This window comes from Capricornis sumatraensis, chromosome 9, assembly GCF_032405125.1.
Source record: "Capricornis sumatraensis isolate serow.1 chromosome 9, serow.2, whole genome shotgun sequence".
Lineage (NCBI taxonomy): Eukaryota > Metazoa > Chordata > Mammalia > Artiodactyla > Bovidae > Capricornis > Capricornis sumatraensis.
Window position 1 is genome coordinate 30,059,249 of NC_091077.1, and position 16,347 is coordinate 30,075,595.

Genomic DNA, 16,347 nt, shown 5'->3' on the forward strand with positions numbered 1-16,347 from the left:
AAACAAGAAATAGAAGCCTTTTGAGCATTAAAAAAAAATGGAAAAAGATTAAGAGATCAGAAGATTTTATACAGATTTGATAGCTTAAAACATTTTATACTTTTTTAAGTCAAAAAACCTATACAAAGAACAGACAGAAGACAAATCAGAATAAAGATTTAACATAATGAATATGTAAAGAATCCAAGTAAATTACACTAATCATTGGCACCAGCAAGTTGAAAATAATCTAGAAAATTCCACAGGGTCAGTATCTGTAGTTCAAGTAAAACACTATGGAGAATTCAGTATATAAAGATAATGTGATACATAAATTCATGTACTTCTTTACAAGTATAGCTAAAAGGATAAAAAATAGAACAATATTTGATTTCTGAATTTCTGAAGAAAAAGAGAACAATGATAGTTGTTTTGTTTAACTGTGCTAGTAAATGGCCCTGGTTACACTGACTACTGAATAAAATAGGTAATCATCAACTCTCACACATGCAATTTTTTCCAACATAATACTCCTAACTTCATTTTATTCAGTAGCTGATGAATGGCAGTAAAACTTCTAGACAAAATTTCAGTCTTGGAAATGTTGCCACAGTAAGCAGTATTTTCACCATAAGACTCTTTGCCACAAGCAATTTCACAGCCCAGCTAATTGCCCTTAAGGCAATTTTGCCATAAAAAACAAGGAAAATAAAATTTTAAATAAACATTAAAAAGGACACAATGACACATGAAAAACCAGTAAAAAAAATATTTTAAAGACTTTATTGTGAAAAATGAAAATACAAAAAACATTTAAAATTTGTGAAGACTCATGATAATAGTTTATTATGGTCTATCTGAGAAAAGGTGATACTTCTTTTGTCAAACATTAAGGATTCAGGATCTCATATTGGACCTAAATTCTCTATGATATAAAAAAATTCTGCACTAAGTCTCTCCAGATTTCCCTGGAAATAAAATGAATAATCGAGGGATGCTCCTATTGATTATCAATACATGTAACCTATATAAAAAAAGGAAGTGAAGTTGCTCAGTTGTCTCCGACTCTTTGCAACCCCACGGACTGTAGCCTCCCAGGCTCCTCCATCCATGAGATTTTCCAGGCAAGAGCACTGGAGTGGGGTGCCATTGCCTCCTCCAGGTGTAACCTATTTGAATGAATGAATGTGAAGTCGCTCAGTCGTGTCCGACTCTTTGCGACCCGTGGACTGTAGCCCACCAAGCTCCTCCATCCATGGGATTCTCCAGGCAAGAATACTAGAGTGGGTTGCCATTTCCTTCTCCAGGGGATCTTCCTGACCCAGGGATCGAACCCAGGTCTCCCACATTGCAGGCAGATGCTTTAACCTCTGCACTACCAGGGAAGCCCCGTAACCTATATAACTGGTAATAAATCACTGCACTATATTTAAATGTTCCAACACATGCCCACTCCTTATATTTCACCAAATCAACTAAGCTAGATGCTGTACCACGGAGAAGGTGATGGCACCCCACTCCAGTACTCTTGCCTGGAAAACCCCATGGATGGAGGAGCCTTGTAGGCTGCAGTCCATGGGGTCACAAAGAGTCGGACACGACTGAAGCGACTTAGCAGTAGCCCGCAGCAGATGCTGTACCAAATACAAAAACTCTGTCTCCATCATGTTCTCTACTATCAAACAGCAAAAATTTTGACCATTTTCAAGAAACTTACACTCATCAGGAATCGTGTAACCATTTCTTTTATAGGGGACACGAAGAGCTTGATTCTTCTTTAGCCTCCAATTTCTAACTGCATGATAAACCTGGTAAAGATGGCATTAGAGAACAAGCAATTGTATCTAAATTAGCCAAAATTGTTGTTCAGTCACTAAGTCATGTCCGACTTTTTGCAACCCCATGGACTGCAGCACATCAGGTTTCCACGTCCTTCACTATCTCCTAGAGTTTGCTGAAACTCATGTCCATTGAGTCAGCGACACTATCTAACCATCTCATCCTCAGCCGCCGTCTTCTCCTCTTGCCCTCAATTTTTCCCAGCATCAGGGTCTTTTCCAATGAGTCAGCTCTTCACATCAGGTGGCCAAATTATTGGAGTTTTGGTTTCAACATCAGTCCTTCCAATGAATATTCAGGGTTGATTTCCTTTAGGATTGACTAGTTTGATCTCCTTGCAGTCCAAGGGACCCTCAAAAGTCTTCTCCAGTACCACAATTTGAAAGCATAAATTCTTCAGCACTCAGCCTTCTTTATGGTCCAACTCTCATTTCCATGCTTTGATCGTATGGACTTTTGTCAGTAAAGTGATACCTCTGCTTTTAAATACACAGTCTAGTTTCTCACAGCTTTCCTTCCAAGGAGCAAGAATCTTTCAATTTCATGGCTGCAGCGCTGTGCACAGTGATTTTGGAGCTCAAGAAAAGAAAACCTGTCACTGCTTCCACTTTTTCCCTTCTATTTACCATGAAGTGATGGGATTGTAAAAATAACTAAATCACTTTGCTGTACACCTGAAACTAACACAACATTGTAAATAAACTATAATCCAATATAAAATGAAAAAAAGAAACCATGAAAGCACTGCATCTGTGGAGAAATGAAACCAAATTGTCAACCATTCAAAATCAAACTGTCAACCAGATTTTTTTTTATCTTTTAGAGCACTGAAACCAAATTGTCAACCAGTTATCTTACCCTTTAGATTCCCTTACAGTCAATGAGTTGTATGGCCAAACAGCAAGACTACTTGTAACAAAGAATGTCATGGCAAAAATAGTCAGAACCACTGCCAACACTGTACAGTAGTGTTTGTTCATATAAATATTATAATGCTCTTCTGAGTTTTGTTCTTGTTTTATAAAAATGAGTGGGGGAAAAATAATGTTCATTCTAATGCTAAGTAGCATAAGTCTCATAAACCTATTACACTGATCACAAAGACAGAGATTAATAGGAGTACCTAAGTGGTGTAAGCTAAGCTGCAGTCAAAGTACTCACTGAGCCCATAAATTAAAAAAAAATTTTGGAAAACATACCATTTTTTAGCCAATTAGTTCAGCATTTAGATGTAACCATCTATATTTTAAGAATACATGATGTATAAAATTGGCTTAGTGAATAATTTAGTGATATAATGAAAAATTTAAGTCTTGAGGAACACTTAAATCCTGAGTGTCTAACAAAGGAAAAAATTTAAATTCAAAAATGGAATTTATATTTCATCAAGACATTATCATCTTCTCAGAATTATTTTGTATTGTATATGATATTTATTCATAACCACATAGGGAAAAATATTTATAGGACAAAAAGTCTAAACACAGATTCCATACAATGAAAATAAACAAAATACTTCTAAAAATATTGTTCTTGTTTTCATTTACATGGTCAAATGTTTACTTTTAAGCCACAGAAGAAAGAACTAAATCCTAAAAGGATTTTCTTTTTTTGAATATTAGCGATTTCACTGAACTTTGAAGGTTACAAAAATGAGCCATGATTGAGTATTACTAATGCATTTTTGTCACTTTGCATAGTTCAGTTCAGTTCAGTCGGGTCCAACCCTTTGCTACCCCATGGACTGCAGCACGCCAGGCTTCCCTGTCCCTCACCAACTCCCGGAGTTTACTCAAACTCATGTCCATTGAGTCAGTGATGCTATCCAACCATCTCATCCTCTGTTGTCCCCTTCTCCTCCCGCCTTTAATCCTTCCCAGCATCAGGGTTTTTTCAAATGAGTCAGTTCTTCGCATCAGGTGGCCAAAGTATTGCAGTTTCAGCTTCAACATCAGTCCTTCCAATGCATTCAGGACTGATTTTCTTTAGGATGGACTGGTTGGATCTCCTTGCAGTCCAAGGAACTCTCAAGAGTCTTCTCCAACAACACAGTTCAAAAGCATCAATTCTTCGGCACTCAGCTTTCTTTATAGTCCAACTCTCACATCCATACATTTCTGGAAAAACCATAGGTTTGACTAGATGGACCTTTGTTGGCAAAGTAATGCCTCTGCTTTTTAATATGCTGTCTAGGTTGGTCATAACCTTTCTTGCAAGGAGCAAGCATCTTTTAATTTCATGGCTGCAATCACCATCTGCAGTGATTTTAGAGCCCCCCAAAATGAAGTCTGTCACTGTTTCCACTGTTTCCCCATCTATTTGCCGTGAAGTGATGGGACCAGATGCCACGACCTTAGTTTTCTGAATGTTGAGTATTAAGCCAACTTTTTCACTCTCCTCTTTCACTTTCACCAAGAAGCTCTGTAGTTCTTCTTTGCTTTCTGCCATAAGGGTGGTGTCATCTGCATATCTGAGGTTACTGATATTTCTCCCAGCAATCTTGATTCCAGCTTGGGCTTCATCCAGTCCAGCACTTCTCATGATGTACTCTGCATAGATGAACAAGCAGGGTGACAATATACAGCCTTGATATATCAGTACTCCTTTCTTGATTTGGAACCAGTCTCTTGTTCCATGTCCAGTTCTAACTGTTGCTTCTTGACCTGCATACAGGTTGCTCAGGAGGCAAGTCCAGTGGTCTAGTATTCCCATCGCTTTCAGAATTTTCCAGTTTGTTGTGATCCACAAAGTCAAAGGCTTTGGCGTAGTCAATAAAGCAGAAGTAGACATTTTTCTGGAACTCTCTTGCTTTTTCAATGATCCACTTTGTATAGGCATCCCCTTAAATAATCGGCTTTTCAATCCATATTTGGTATGTATATGAACGAACTAACAATGTATGTTCAATGCACAAAGTATACGTTTGTGGGTACAATACAAGCAAGAGAGAGGAGTGTGTGTATGGAGGAAATCCAATTAAGAGAAGGTGCCAAGTAAACTGGTTCCAGTTCACTGAAGTTTTAATCCAATTTCAAAAGATGTTTCCAATAAATAGTACTTTGTGCCATACAGAACTTGAAAAGATGGGTTTACCAATATTGGGATATTTGAATGGTCATTATTATAAAACTATGTTCTACAGAAATTCCATATATGGTTATATCAGGGACTACTAATCAACTGAAATATCCCTGTTCACCTTCCTTAGTAAAGGAACGGCCTAAAATGGTTGCCCAGCTAGACTACATTTCTAGCCTCTCTTTCAAGTTGGTGCAGACATGTGATTTTAAGTTACAGATATGAGTCAACATAAGGCCTGTCACTGCCCACTTGCGAGAATGAACGTATTATCTTCTGGCCCTTTTCCTGGCTGGGTGTCTGGAGACAGCAACAATGGAAGTAAACAACTCACAGATCGAGACTGAAGCCACATACTGAGGGTGCAGAGATACCCTGACAGCCCTTGGTGCTGTTCTTCTGGCCTGTGTTATGTGAAAAAGAAAGAAACTACTTCGCCTAACACTGCTGTATGCTAGGATCTCTTTCTTATAGCATTATAGCCTACTCCTTGTTACATTTTTCAGAAAAATTTTAAGCTTCAGCTAATAAATGTAGGAAAGTCAATAAACATAAAAAAGATGAATCCACCCCAATCTGTTTATTTACTTGATACATATGGTAAGACCTGCAGAATTTTCAACAAAACAATGCTTAAACAAAAAGTTATAAAAACTTCTGTGTCTACTTAATTCTATCAAAATTTACAATATCTTACTTCAGATATGGTAATTCATAAAACAACAGACAACACCCTCATTCTGTTCTTTCACGTGATGGTCAGCCAGGCATAGCTACGAGAGGAGACACAGAAGAAATATCATGTTTTGGTCAGGTGGTAGAAGACAGGAGCAAGGGTAGAGCTTTGGCCAAGATCTTTGGTATTTCTGCAGGAAAAGCAAGATAGGGGAGGGTAAACATCTTAGGAGTGACTAGTCTGAATAACTCTGTTAACCTTCGGTGGGCAGTTTCTCTAACTGTCTTGTACTCTGCCACGGGATGCCTTCAGGAAGACTGCCTCCTGGAATGCAGGGGCAGAGAGAGGAGGGAGGTATGGCTCTAAATTGGTTAGTTTGCAGATCAAAGGCATGCTCCCAATTTTTTTTATCTTGAAGAACTGGCTATCCTGTAGAGGAGCAGTCTTTCCATAGAGTGAAAGGATTTGAGGTTTTTTGGTTTCTTTTCATTATTAAAGCAATGTTATATTAGCTGGTTTGTATTCCACACATTCTAGAATACATCCACAGTAAGAGGTCTATATGGCTGACCAGAAAGGTTTTTCTTCAGATGTTAAAGCCTCATAATACACAGGAAAATAAAAATTGTATACAATATAACCCCACATTTTAGCTAGCTTTGTTTCTGTCTCATTTCTGTACCTGTTAAAAACATTTCTGGGGGTTTTGGTTAATTGTCTAAGCTAGGAATATATCCAACATGCTGGATGCAAGCCTTACTACCAATACAAGGATAAAATAAAACCAAAAATATCAATTCATCATTTTACAATTAAAAATACAGATAAAAATGATAGTAAACACATTTACTTAATTTTAGATTTTTTTAAAGATTAACTATTTTCTTTTTAATCTCACGTCAAATTGTTTATGTTCGGCTTTCTTTCTTTAGTGTATGTGCGTCTGTTGGCCACTCAATCATGTCCGACTCTTTGTGACCCCATGGACTATAGTCTGCCAGGCTCCTCTCTGTCCATGGAATTCTCCAGGCAAGAATACTGGAGTGGGTTGCCATTTCCTTCTTTCTTTAGTAATCCTCTATAAAAGTACTTTCAACAGAGGGTAACAGTGTCTCTCCTTGGGGCTTTTGGATATGGGAGTGGGGGCTGGGGGGAGGAATCTGGGGCTGCATGTGGAGATGCGACTCCTGTTTAGTGTCCAAGAGGTCTGAAGTTCTAAATGCCACACAGTGTATGGGACAGTCTTCTAACAAACAGGCAAACAAAAACAAAACACTGTACAGCCCAAGATCCTAATAGCATCTTTTTTGACAATCACTTGCCTATAACATATATACTCTATACTCTTTCTTACTCAATACTAATCACAAAAAATTTAGTGCCAGAAATCAATGTCTATTAACATGGTTTTAAAGAAAGCAGTTTAAGAATTCAAACCAGCTTTTAATATTACCATGTTTATCCAGATTAAATAAACATGTTTATTCACATTTATCATAGAAAAAAATGACAATTATAACAACTCTTTCTGTACAGAGAAACCACCTGGAACCTTTTTAAAAGGGAATAAAACCTCCCTTTATTTAGTAGTCTACTAAGAAAAAAAAATGATTACAATAATTATGCAAATAGACATGTTACATGTATCGTAAGTATTGAAACAGTAACATGTATAGATAAAACATTTAAATAAAATCTACACAAATATGCAATAAAAACCTACAGGTAGATTAGATATAGATAGATAAATAGAAAGATAATAATGGATGGATGGATGGATGGATAGACTAGTAAGTCATCTTATCCCTATTCCTGCTTATTCACAGACTGCAAAAGAATGGGGGTATTTTGCTGTTTTTTATTCAGTATACAGCATGTTTGTTTCAGTATATAGGAGTAATACAGTTTTCTCATATGCCCTGGCTAAAATGTTCCACTAGATTCTTTTGTGTGTATACACACATATACATCCATACACACACAAAGATGTATATATATATACATCTATATATATATAGTTATTTTGAAATAAATTATATGAAATTGATTCTGAATAATAAATGCCAAAATACTATAGTACTATAGCCATATACACAGAGAGTGACAAAGTACAAATATATATGTCATAATATACAGCTAGAAAACTAATTTATATTAATTTTAAATATACATACAACATGCTATAATCTTAATTAAGAACAAATATCTTGATATCCTTTACAGGAGTAGAACAATCACTGCTTTCCTGAAACAGGCAAGGATAATGTTGGTTCTTTTATATTGTTATCTAAATTTAATCTTCACAGTAATTCAGGAAGCAGAAATAATTCCATTCTAAAGTTGACAAATTTGAAGCCCCATGTGGTTAAATGACTTATGCATTCCATAATGGCAGAGACAATTTTTATATTTTTCCAGTGTATCATCAGTGTCTAATCATGCTTCATACATAATACTGTAGACATGTGATAAATTTTTAATGGATGGATGGGTGTAATTCAAGGTCAGACAAGAAAATAATCTGCTTTTTTTTTAGTGCCAAAATCAGAAACAGTTTAAGAATTTCAAAGTATCATTACAATACCTTTTAAAAAATAAAATATAAAACATTCACCCTTTCAAATATTTGAGTCTTTACTAAAATGCAGAAGAGTCTATTAGACACATCATATGTATAAAATGTCATTACCTTTTATTAGATTGCTTCATTCAAAGATTTAATGTATATTAACTATATAAAACAGTAATGAAATGAAGGAGTAACTAAAAATTCGAATGTTTTTGGCCCAGATGGTAAAGAATCTGCCTGCAATGCAAGAGACCTGGATTTGATCCCTGGATTAGAAAGATTCCATGGAGAAGTGAATGGCCACCCACTCCAGTATTCTTCCCTGGAGAACTCCATGGGCAGAGGAGCCTGGTGGGCTACAGTCCATGGGGGTCTCAAAGAGTCTGATACTCTTTGAGACTAAAACTTTTTCTTTCGAAGTGTTTTACAAGATGATAAAGAGAAGTAGCTGAGAAGATGAACATACAATTGCATATATTTTTATAACACCAAGGTTGAATCTAATGAAAATTGCGAATCTAAGTTTTTTATTTTTATTTAAAGAAGTTTACACTCATGCTGGTGTATTAACCAGAAAACCCTCAAGGAACCTCAATAATGACTCCCATGAAACCGTGCTGTCCTCCTTCTTGTTTCTCTTCAATGAAGATAGCCACATCTTCAATGCACTAGGAGTTAAAACGATAGGTTTGGATCGTGAGGCCATCATTAAATTGATGTGTGACATGTGTCAAGAAACCTTCCCTGAGTTAGGAGGTTAAAGTAGACCAATGTTTCCCAAACTTACCTGATTATAAGAATACACTGAATCAGTACTTTGTGTCCCTTGGTAAGAATATAGATTTCTAAACCACTCTGGACATACATGGGGGAAGAGGGGAATAAATTATAACACTGCAAACTGCACTGATTTCTGATGTAGTTTGAGGATATTACCTTAACTTTAAGCCATACAGTTACTAGATGTCTTCCAATCAGAAAAGGTAGTAGGCAGTTACTAAAGTAACCAGTTACTAAATGTTTTCCAATCAGAAAAAGTAGCCTAAATATCATTCCTAAAGAGTACACTGCAAAGACTCCCCTGGTATCTCTTTCATCCTGCTAGAGCTTTTTCATTTACTTTCTTTTTTCTTCTAATCTCAAGAAAACAGACACTGTTTTCTTACTAAGAAATAACCCACAAATGAGAATACAAGTACACAGAAACTCTTAGTATCTGTAATCTTTAAAATTACCACAACAATGAAACAATTAAACAACTAACTAAATCATTTCATTAAAAAGTACCCTTCATTTTTTAAAAAATGCTCCCATTATTATGGAATAAACAAAATAGTCTTACCTAATCGTAGTTCTCCAAAATTCCCACATCCAATTTTTTTTCCAACTCTAAAGTTAGGTCCAACCATTAAAACTCCAGAGGATGAAGAACCAGTTCCTCGAGTGTTATGTCCCAACCGACCACTAGGTCGTGCCATTCTATCATCTGATTTGTCCTTGTCTTTCTTTTTATTTTCCATATCAAGTTTGCGGTACTCCACTTTGAATTCTTTAATCAAGACAAGCACACTGAAATAGGGTATCGTGAGAACTGGTACATCACTAGGTAACTGTACCAGGTGGGTGATGTTAACATTCAAATTGCAGTAGGTAGTCAATGAACTGGCACGTGTTCATCCCATTCGTAAAAATTTTCTCAGCTGTCTTTTCAGCAAAACATGTCTTCAGAATTATTTTTTCAGTGATGTGAGCTGATATTTATAGAGAGCTAGAATATTAAGAAAAGAAAGTTAGTCAGCTTACAGAGAATTAAAAACCATGTTTCGGAAATCAATAATGTAACAAAAGTTCAGGCAATGGACTTACTAGGTAATGCCCACTGATATCAAACCTCAGCAGACTCTTAATCATTACCCTTTATTCCTATACTTTAATACCAAAGGGATCACAAAAACAAAACCAAACGAAATCAGTGATTTGCTTACTTTTAAAAAAATAAATAAAAATAACAAAAATGTATTGAGTATTTCATAAGCCAATATACATTCACCAGCCTAGACCTTCCAGCTTAGAATCACTCCAATTAAAAAAAAAAACAAACAAACAAACAAATTCAAAGAATTCCAGTACGTCAATACAGGAATATCAATTTAAAAGCAAGAAAAGAGAATACATTTTGCAAACTAGTAAGAGTTTAGTATCTTTCACATGTTCATACATTTAATAATTTTCAAGGGCTTTTCAAATATACATTCTTTTTTCTTCCTGTGACAATAAAGTTGTTTTCTTTTGTTTTTAATTTTTTATTTTTACTTTATTTTACTTTACAATACTGTATTGGTTTTGCCATACACTGACATGAATCCGCCATGGGTGTACATGAGTTCCCAATCCTGAACCCTCCTCCCACCTCCCACCCCATATCATCTCTCCGGATCATCCCCGTGCACCAGCCCCAAGCATCCTGTATCCTGTATCGAACATAGACTTGCGATTCGTTTCTTACATGACAGTATACATGTTTCAGTGCCATTCTCCCAAATCATCCCACCCTCTCCCTCTCCCTCTCCCTCAGAGTCCAAAAGTCCATTCTATACATCTGTGTCTCTTGCTGTCTCGCATACAGGGTTATCGTTACCATCTTTCTAAATTCCATATATATATGTTAGTATACTGTATTGGTGTCTTTCTTTCTGGCTTACTTCACTCTGTATAATCGGCTCCAGTTTCATCCATCTCATTAGAACTGATTCAAATGTATTCTTTTTAATGGCTGAGTAATATTCCATTGTGTATATGTACCACAGCTTTCTTATCCATTCATCTGCTGATGGACATCTAGGTTGCTTCCATGTCCTAGCTATTATAAACAGTGCTGCAATGAACATTGGGGTACATGTATCTCTTTCAATTCTGGTTTCCTCGGTGTGTATGCCCAGTAGTGGGATTGCTGGGTCATAAGGCAGTTCTATTTGCAATTTTTTAAGGAATCTCCACACTGTTCTCCATAGTGGCTGTACTAGTTTGCATTCCCACCAAAGGTGTAAGAGGGTTCCCTTTTCTCCACACCCTCTCCAGCATTTATTGCAGACTTTTGGATCACAGCCATTCTGACTGGTGTGAAATGGTACCTCATTGTGGTCTTGATTTGCATTTCTCTGAGAATGAGTGATGTTGAGCATCTTTTCATATGTTTGTTAGCCATCTGTATGTCTTCTTTGGAGAAATGTCTATTTAGTTCTTTGGCCCATCTTTTGATTGGGTCGTTTATTTTTCTGGAATCGAGCTGCATAAGTTGCTTGTATATTGTTGAGATTAGTTGTTTGTCAGTTGCTTAATTTGCTATTATTTTCTCCCATTCAGAATACCTACCTAAAGAAACTAAAGACCTATATATAGAAAACTATAAAACACTGATGAAAGAAATCAAAGAGGACACTAATAGGTGGAGAAATATACTATGTTCATGGATCAGAAGAATCAATATAGTGAAAATGAGTATACTACCCAAAGCAATCTACAGATTCGATGCAATCCCTACCAAGCTACCAGCGGTATTTGTCACAGAACTAGAACAAATAATTTCAAGATTTGTATGGAATTACAAAATCCTCAAATAGCCAAAGCAATCTTGAGAAAGAAGAATGGAACTGGAGGAATCAACTTGCCTGACTTCAGGCTCTACTACAAAGCCACAGTCATCAAGACAGTATGGTACTGGCACAAAGACAGAAATATAGATCAATGGAACAAAATAGAAAGCCCAGAGATAAATCCACACACCTATGGACACCTTATCTTTGACAAAGGAGGCAAGAATATACAATGGAGTAAAGACAATCTCTTTAACAAGTGGTGCTGGGAAAACTGGTCAACCACTTGTAAAAGAATGAAACTAGATCACTTTCTAACACCACACACAAAAATAAATTCAAAATGGATTAAAGATCTAAACGTAAGACCAGAAACTATAAAACTCCTAGAGGAGAACATAGGCAAAACACTCTCCGACATAAATCACAGCAGGATCCTCTATGATCCACCTCCCAGAATACTGGAAATAAAAGCAAAAATAAACAAATGGGATCTAATTAAAATTAAAAGCTTCTGCACAACGAAAGAAACTATAAGCAAATATACATTCTTATTACTTGTAACTACATATGGGAATGGAGCAATCATAACAAGGTTTGAAATAAATAGTACATTTCTGATTAATTTTAGCAACCCACCAAATATGCAATTATTCTTAACACCCAATCTATTTATAAAGTTTCTAATTATATCTGCCATGATCTTAATATTGCAGATGAAATATAAGCATCCATTTGGTATAAGTAAAATTTAATGAGTTTTACATATACTGTTTACTTTCTATAATAGAGTAACTAATACTGAACCTCCCCCTTGCTGTACATAATTATGAAAATGGACAAATATTTTGAGGCATTGAATAATAGGTAGAGCAAACTGCGATCTCTGAGAAAATAGAAACACAGAAGGTGAATTCCGCCTTCACTCAAGATCTCCAGCTAGGGAGAGTTTTCTGACTACAGCACAGGGAAGTGGAGACTCAGGCAGTGCCCCGCGATCACAGATCAGAGTTTGGGGTGTTGAAGCTAGCGGAATTTGCAGGACAGTACTGAAGGTGAGGGAGCTGTACAGCTTTAGGGGTAGGAGGTGACAGGGCTGAAACAAGGCTAGCAGACAAACTACTCTCGGGCTAAATGAAGAATGGAGATACCAACGGCTGTAGAGTGCCAGGACATCTTAAAGTTCCTACCTAGTCATGGTGGAGGAACCTCATTAATATCCCAGAATTCAGTTGAGATACCAGAAAGACCAAGTCTTAACAGTAAGGATCATACTGTAGAGTAAGGACTAGTTAGAATAGCCCGCCTAAAGCCTAAAACCAAACCTAGAGAGGATTAAGAATATCTCCAACTACACTAACTGCATTCCAGAATGAAACTTGACATAATTAAAAAGACAGAGGGAAAAAAAAAACAAAAACAAAAACAGACTTTCAACAATGCTGAACTCATAATGTCTAGCATAAAGTTATAAATTACCAGACATGAAAATAATCAGTAAATGTGACATGCAGTCAGAAATAGAGCTATCAAAGGAAACAGACTCCAAGATGACCTTGAAGCTGAAATTAGAAGATAGGACTTCAAAACTACTAAGTAGCTATTAAAGTTCTACTACATTAAAGAAAGAGAATGGAGCAGAAAAAATATTTGAAGAAATAATGGTGGAAAATTTCCCAAATTCACTGAAAAACATTAACCTATAAAATGGGGGAACTCAGCAACTCCATAAACAATCAATACAAAGAAAATTAAACCTAGGTACATCAAAGTGCAAAAACCCAAAAATTAAGGGCAAGTCCTAAAAGCAGACAGAGGAAAACTCCACAACACACAGGTGAACTTCAAAACTTATCAGAAATAATGGAGACCGAAAAGAAAACGGGAGAATGTGTTCAAAGCAATGCGAGGAGGAAGAGAACTCAACCAAGAACATGACACCCAGTAAAATCAGTCTTTGAAAATGAAAGAAAGTCATCTTCGGATAAAGGAAGCTAAGAATAGTCACCAGCACGCTTCCACAAGAAATACTTTTTAAATAATCCATTAAGCTTAATTAAATCACATGATACCAGAAGAAATGTGAAACTTTATGAAGAAATGAGGAACACTAGAAATGGGAAATGAATGGGTATTCATTTCCTCAAAAGATAAATTACTTGTTAAAGCACAAATAATTTCTTAGTGTCATTTATAAGATATGGGGAAGTAGAATAAATAAATGATAACAGAAATGGCAGGAGCAGGAAGCAAATGGAATTATATTAAGAGTCTTATATCTGTTAAGAATGAAGTAGTTAAATATTAATTTTAAATGGCAGGGCAGACAGTAAACAGAACTACATTATTTTTTAAGATTCTTATATTTGTTAAGAATGAGTGGTTCACTATTAATTTTAAGCAGCCCATGACAAATTAAAAATGCATACTGTAATACCCAGACCAAACACTAAAAATTAACTGCAGTAGAAACAGCTAACAAGTTAATACAAGAAATAAAGTAGGATGAAAAACATTTGACTAAAACAAAAGAAATAAAAGAGATATGAGACAAAAAGGAGAACACCAACAGAATAGACTTAAAAACACACATATAAGGAAAATGGACCATAAAAAGCATAAAGCTCCCCATAAAAAGCAAAAAGACTTTAAAAAAGAAAAAAACAAGATCCAACTACACATTGTCTCTAAGAAACAACTTTACATACAAAGACACAGACAAACTAAAAGTGAAATAATAGAAAGATATACTATGCAAACATCCTCAAATCTGCAGATGACACCACCCTTACGGCAGAAAGCGAACAAGAACTAAAGAGCCTCTTGATGAAGGTGAAAAGAGAAGAGTGAAAAAGCTAGCTTAAAACTCAACATTCAAAAAACTAAGATCATGGCATTCTGTCCCATCACTTCATGGCAAATAGATGGGAAAACAATGGATACAGAGACAGACTTTACTTTCTTGGACTCCAAATCACTGCAGATGGTGACTGCAACCATGAAATTAAAAGACACTTGCTCCCTGGAAGAAAAGCTATGACCAACATAGCCAGCAATATTAAAAAGCAGAGATGTTACTTTGCCAACTAAGGTCCATATAGTCAAAGCTGTAGTTTTTCCAGTAGTCGTGTATGAATGTGCAAGTTGGACCATAAAGAAGGCTGAGTGCCAAAGAATTCATGCTTTTGAACTGTGGTGTTGGAGAAGACTCTAGAGAGTCCCTTGGTCTGCAAAGAGATCAAACCAATCAATCCGAAAGGAAATCAATCCTGAATATTCACTGGAAGGACTGATGCTGAAGCTGAAGTGCCAATACTTTTGGCCACCTGATGCGAAGAGCCCACTCATTAGAAAAGACCCTGATGCTGGGAAAGATTGAAGGCAGGAGGAGAAGGGGATGACAGAGGACGAGATGGGTGGATGGCATCACCGACTCACTGGACTAGTTTGAGCTAGCTCTGGGAGACGGTGAAGGATAGGGAAGCCTTGTGTGCTACAGTCCATGGGGTCACAAACAGTTGCACATGACTGAGCGACTGAACAACAACAACACAAACATCAAGTATAAAAAGCCTTAGAGGCTATAACATTATCATACAAAGCAAACATCGAAACAAGGGAGAATCTCCAAAGATACAGAGATCTCAGAAAAACGTGAAAAATCATTAAAATGACATATAAATGAGTAAAATGAAGGAAAGACTTTAAAATAGGGATTAGTTTGAAATAACTGTTTGAAAAAGACAATCATAGTTGAAATGTTAACACTGTTGTTTCACTGTTGTTTGATAAAGTAGGAGACAAAAATAACAGTATGTATATTGAAACAGTAGATCTAAATATCAACTACCCTGAACTGACATTTATAAAATACAATATCCCAAAACCGAAGAATAGTATTTCCTTTCAAAAATGTTCATCAAGAAAGATCATATGCTATCAAGTCTCAAGTAACGAAAACATTAAAGTATACTCTATGATCTCGTATTTCTAATATTAGAAATGTTAAGATTTAATATTTGAAAGAAATTCAACAAATGAACAGGAAAAAAAAGAAAGTATCTCAACAGACAATAAAATGCATTTGACAAAATTCAACCCATTAATGTTTAAAACCTCTCAGTAATTCAGAAAGAGAATCAAACATCAACCTAATAAAGGGGTTTTTCCTTAAAAAAAAAAAAAAAAGATAACCAACATCATTCTTATATGGTAAAACACTGAACTCTTAATCAAGATAGGAGAAAACAAAAGAATGTTTGCTCTCAGATCTTCCATTCAACACATTGTACAGAAGAACTAGCCTGTACAGTAAGTTAAGAAGAGATGCAAAAGGCATGAAAAGTGAAGAGGAAAAGGCTAAACTACTGTTATTCAGAGACATTATAATTGTGTGTGCAGAAAACCTTATAGGGAGACGACATCAAGAGGGCAACATAGGTCATTCCCAACTTCAGTCCCCCTCACAAGACCAACTAGCAACTATCCACAGGCAAGACACCACTGAAAGAAATCCCCAGAACCCAGGGCTGAGGCCAAAGCACCCTCCCGAACCAGACAGACAGAGAAGGGCAAGAGGGGCTACACTCTGACCACAATGGGCACCCCCCAAG

General features: G+C 36.2%; 1 protein-coding gene across 3 annotated transcripts in view; it reads right to left on the minus strand.

Annotated features, from left to right (window-relative positions):
- The window catches only part of CSNK1G3 (casein kinase 1 gamma 3), an 85,332-nt gene extending 75,597 nt beyond the window's left edge, over window positions 1–9,735 (minus strand). For all 3 annotated transcript variants that reach the window (XM_068979435.1, XM_068979433.1, XM_068979434.1), the window contains exon 1: window positions 9,484–9,735. In XM_068979435.1, the coding sequence (XP_068835536.1) occupies window positions 9,484–9,661 (178 nt within the window). In that variant the 5' untranslated portion in view covers window positions 9,662–9,735. The remainder of the gene's footprint in view (window positions 1–9,483) is intronic.
- Between the last annotated feature and the right edge of the window lie 6,612 nt (window positions 9,736–16,347).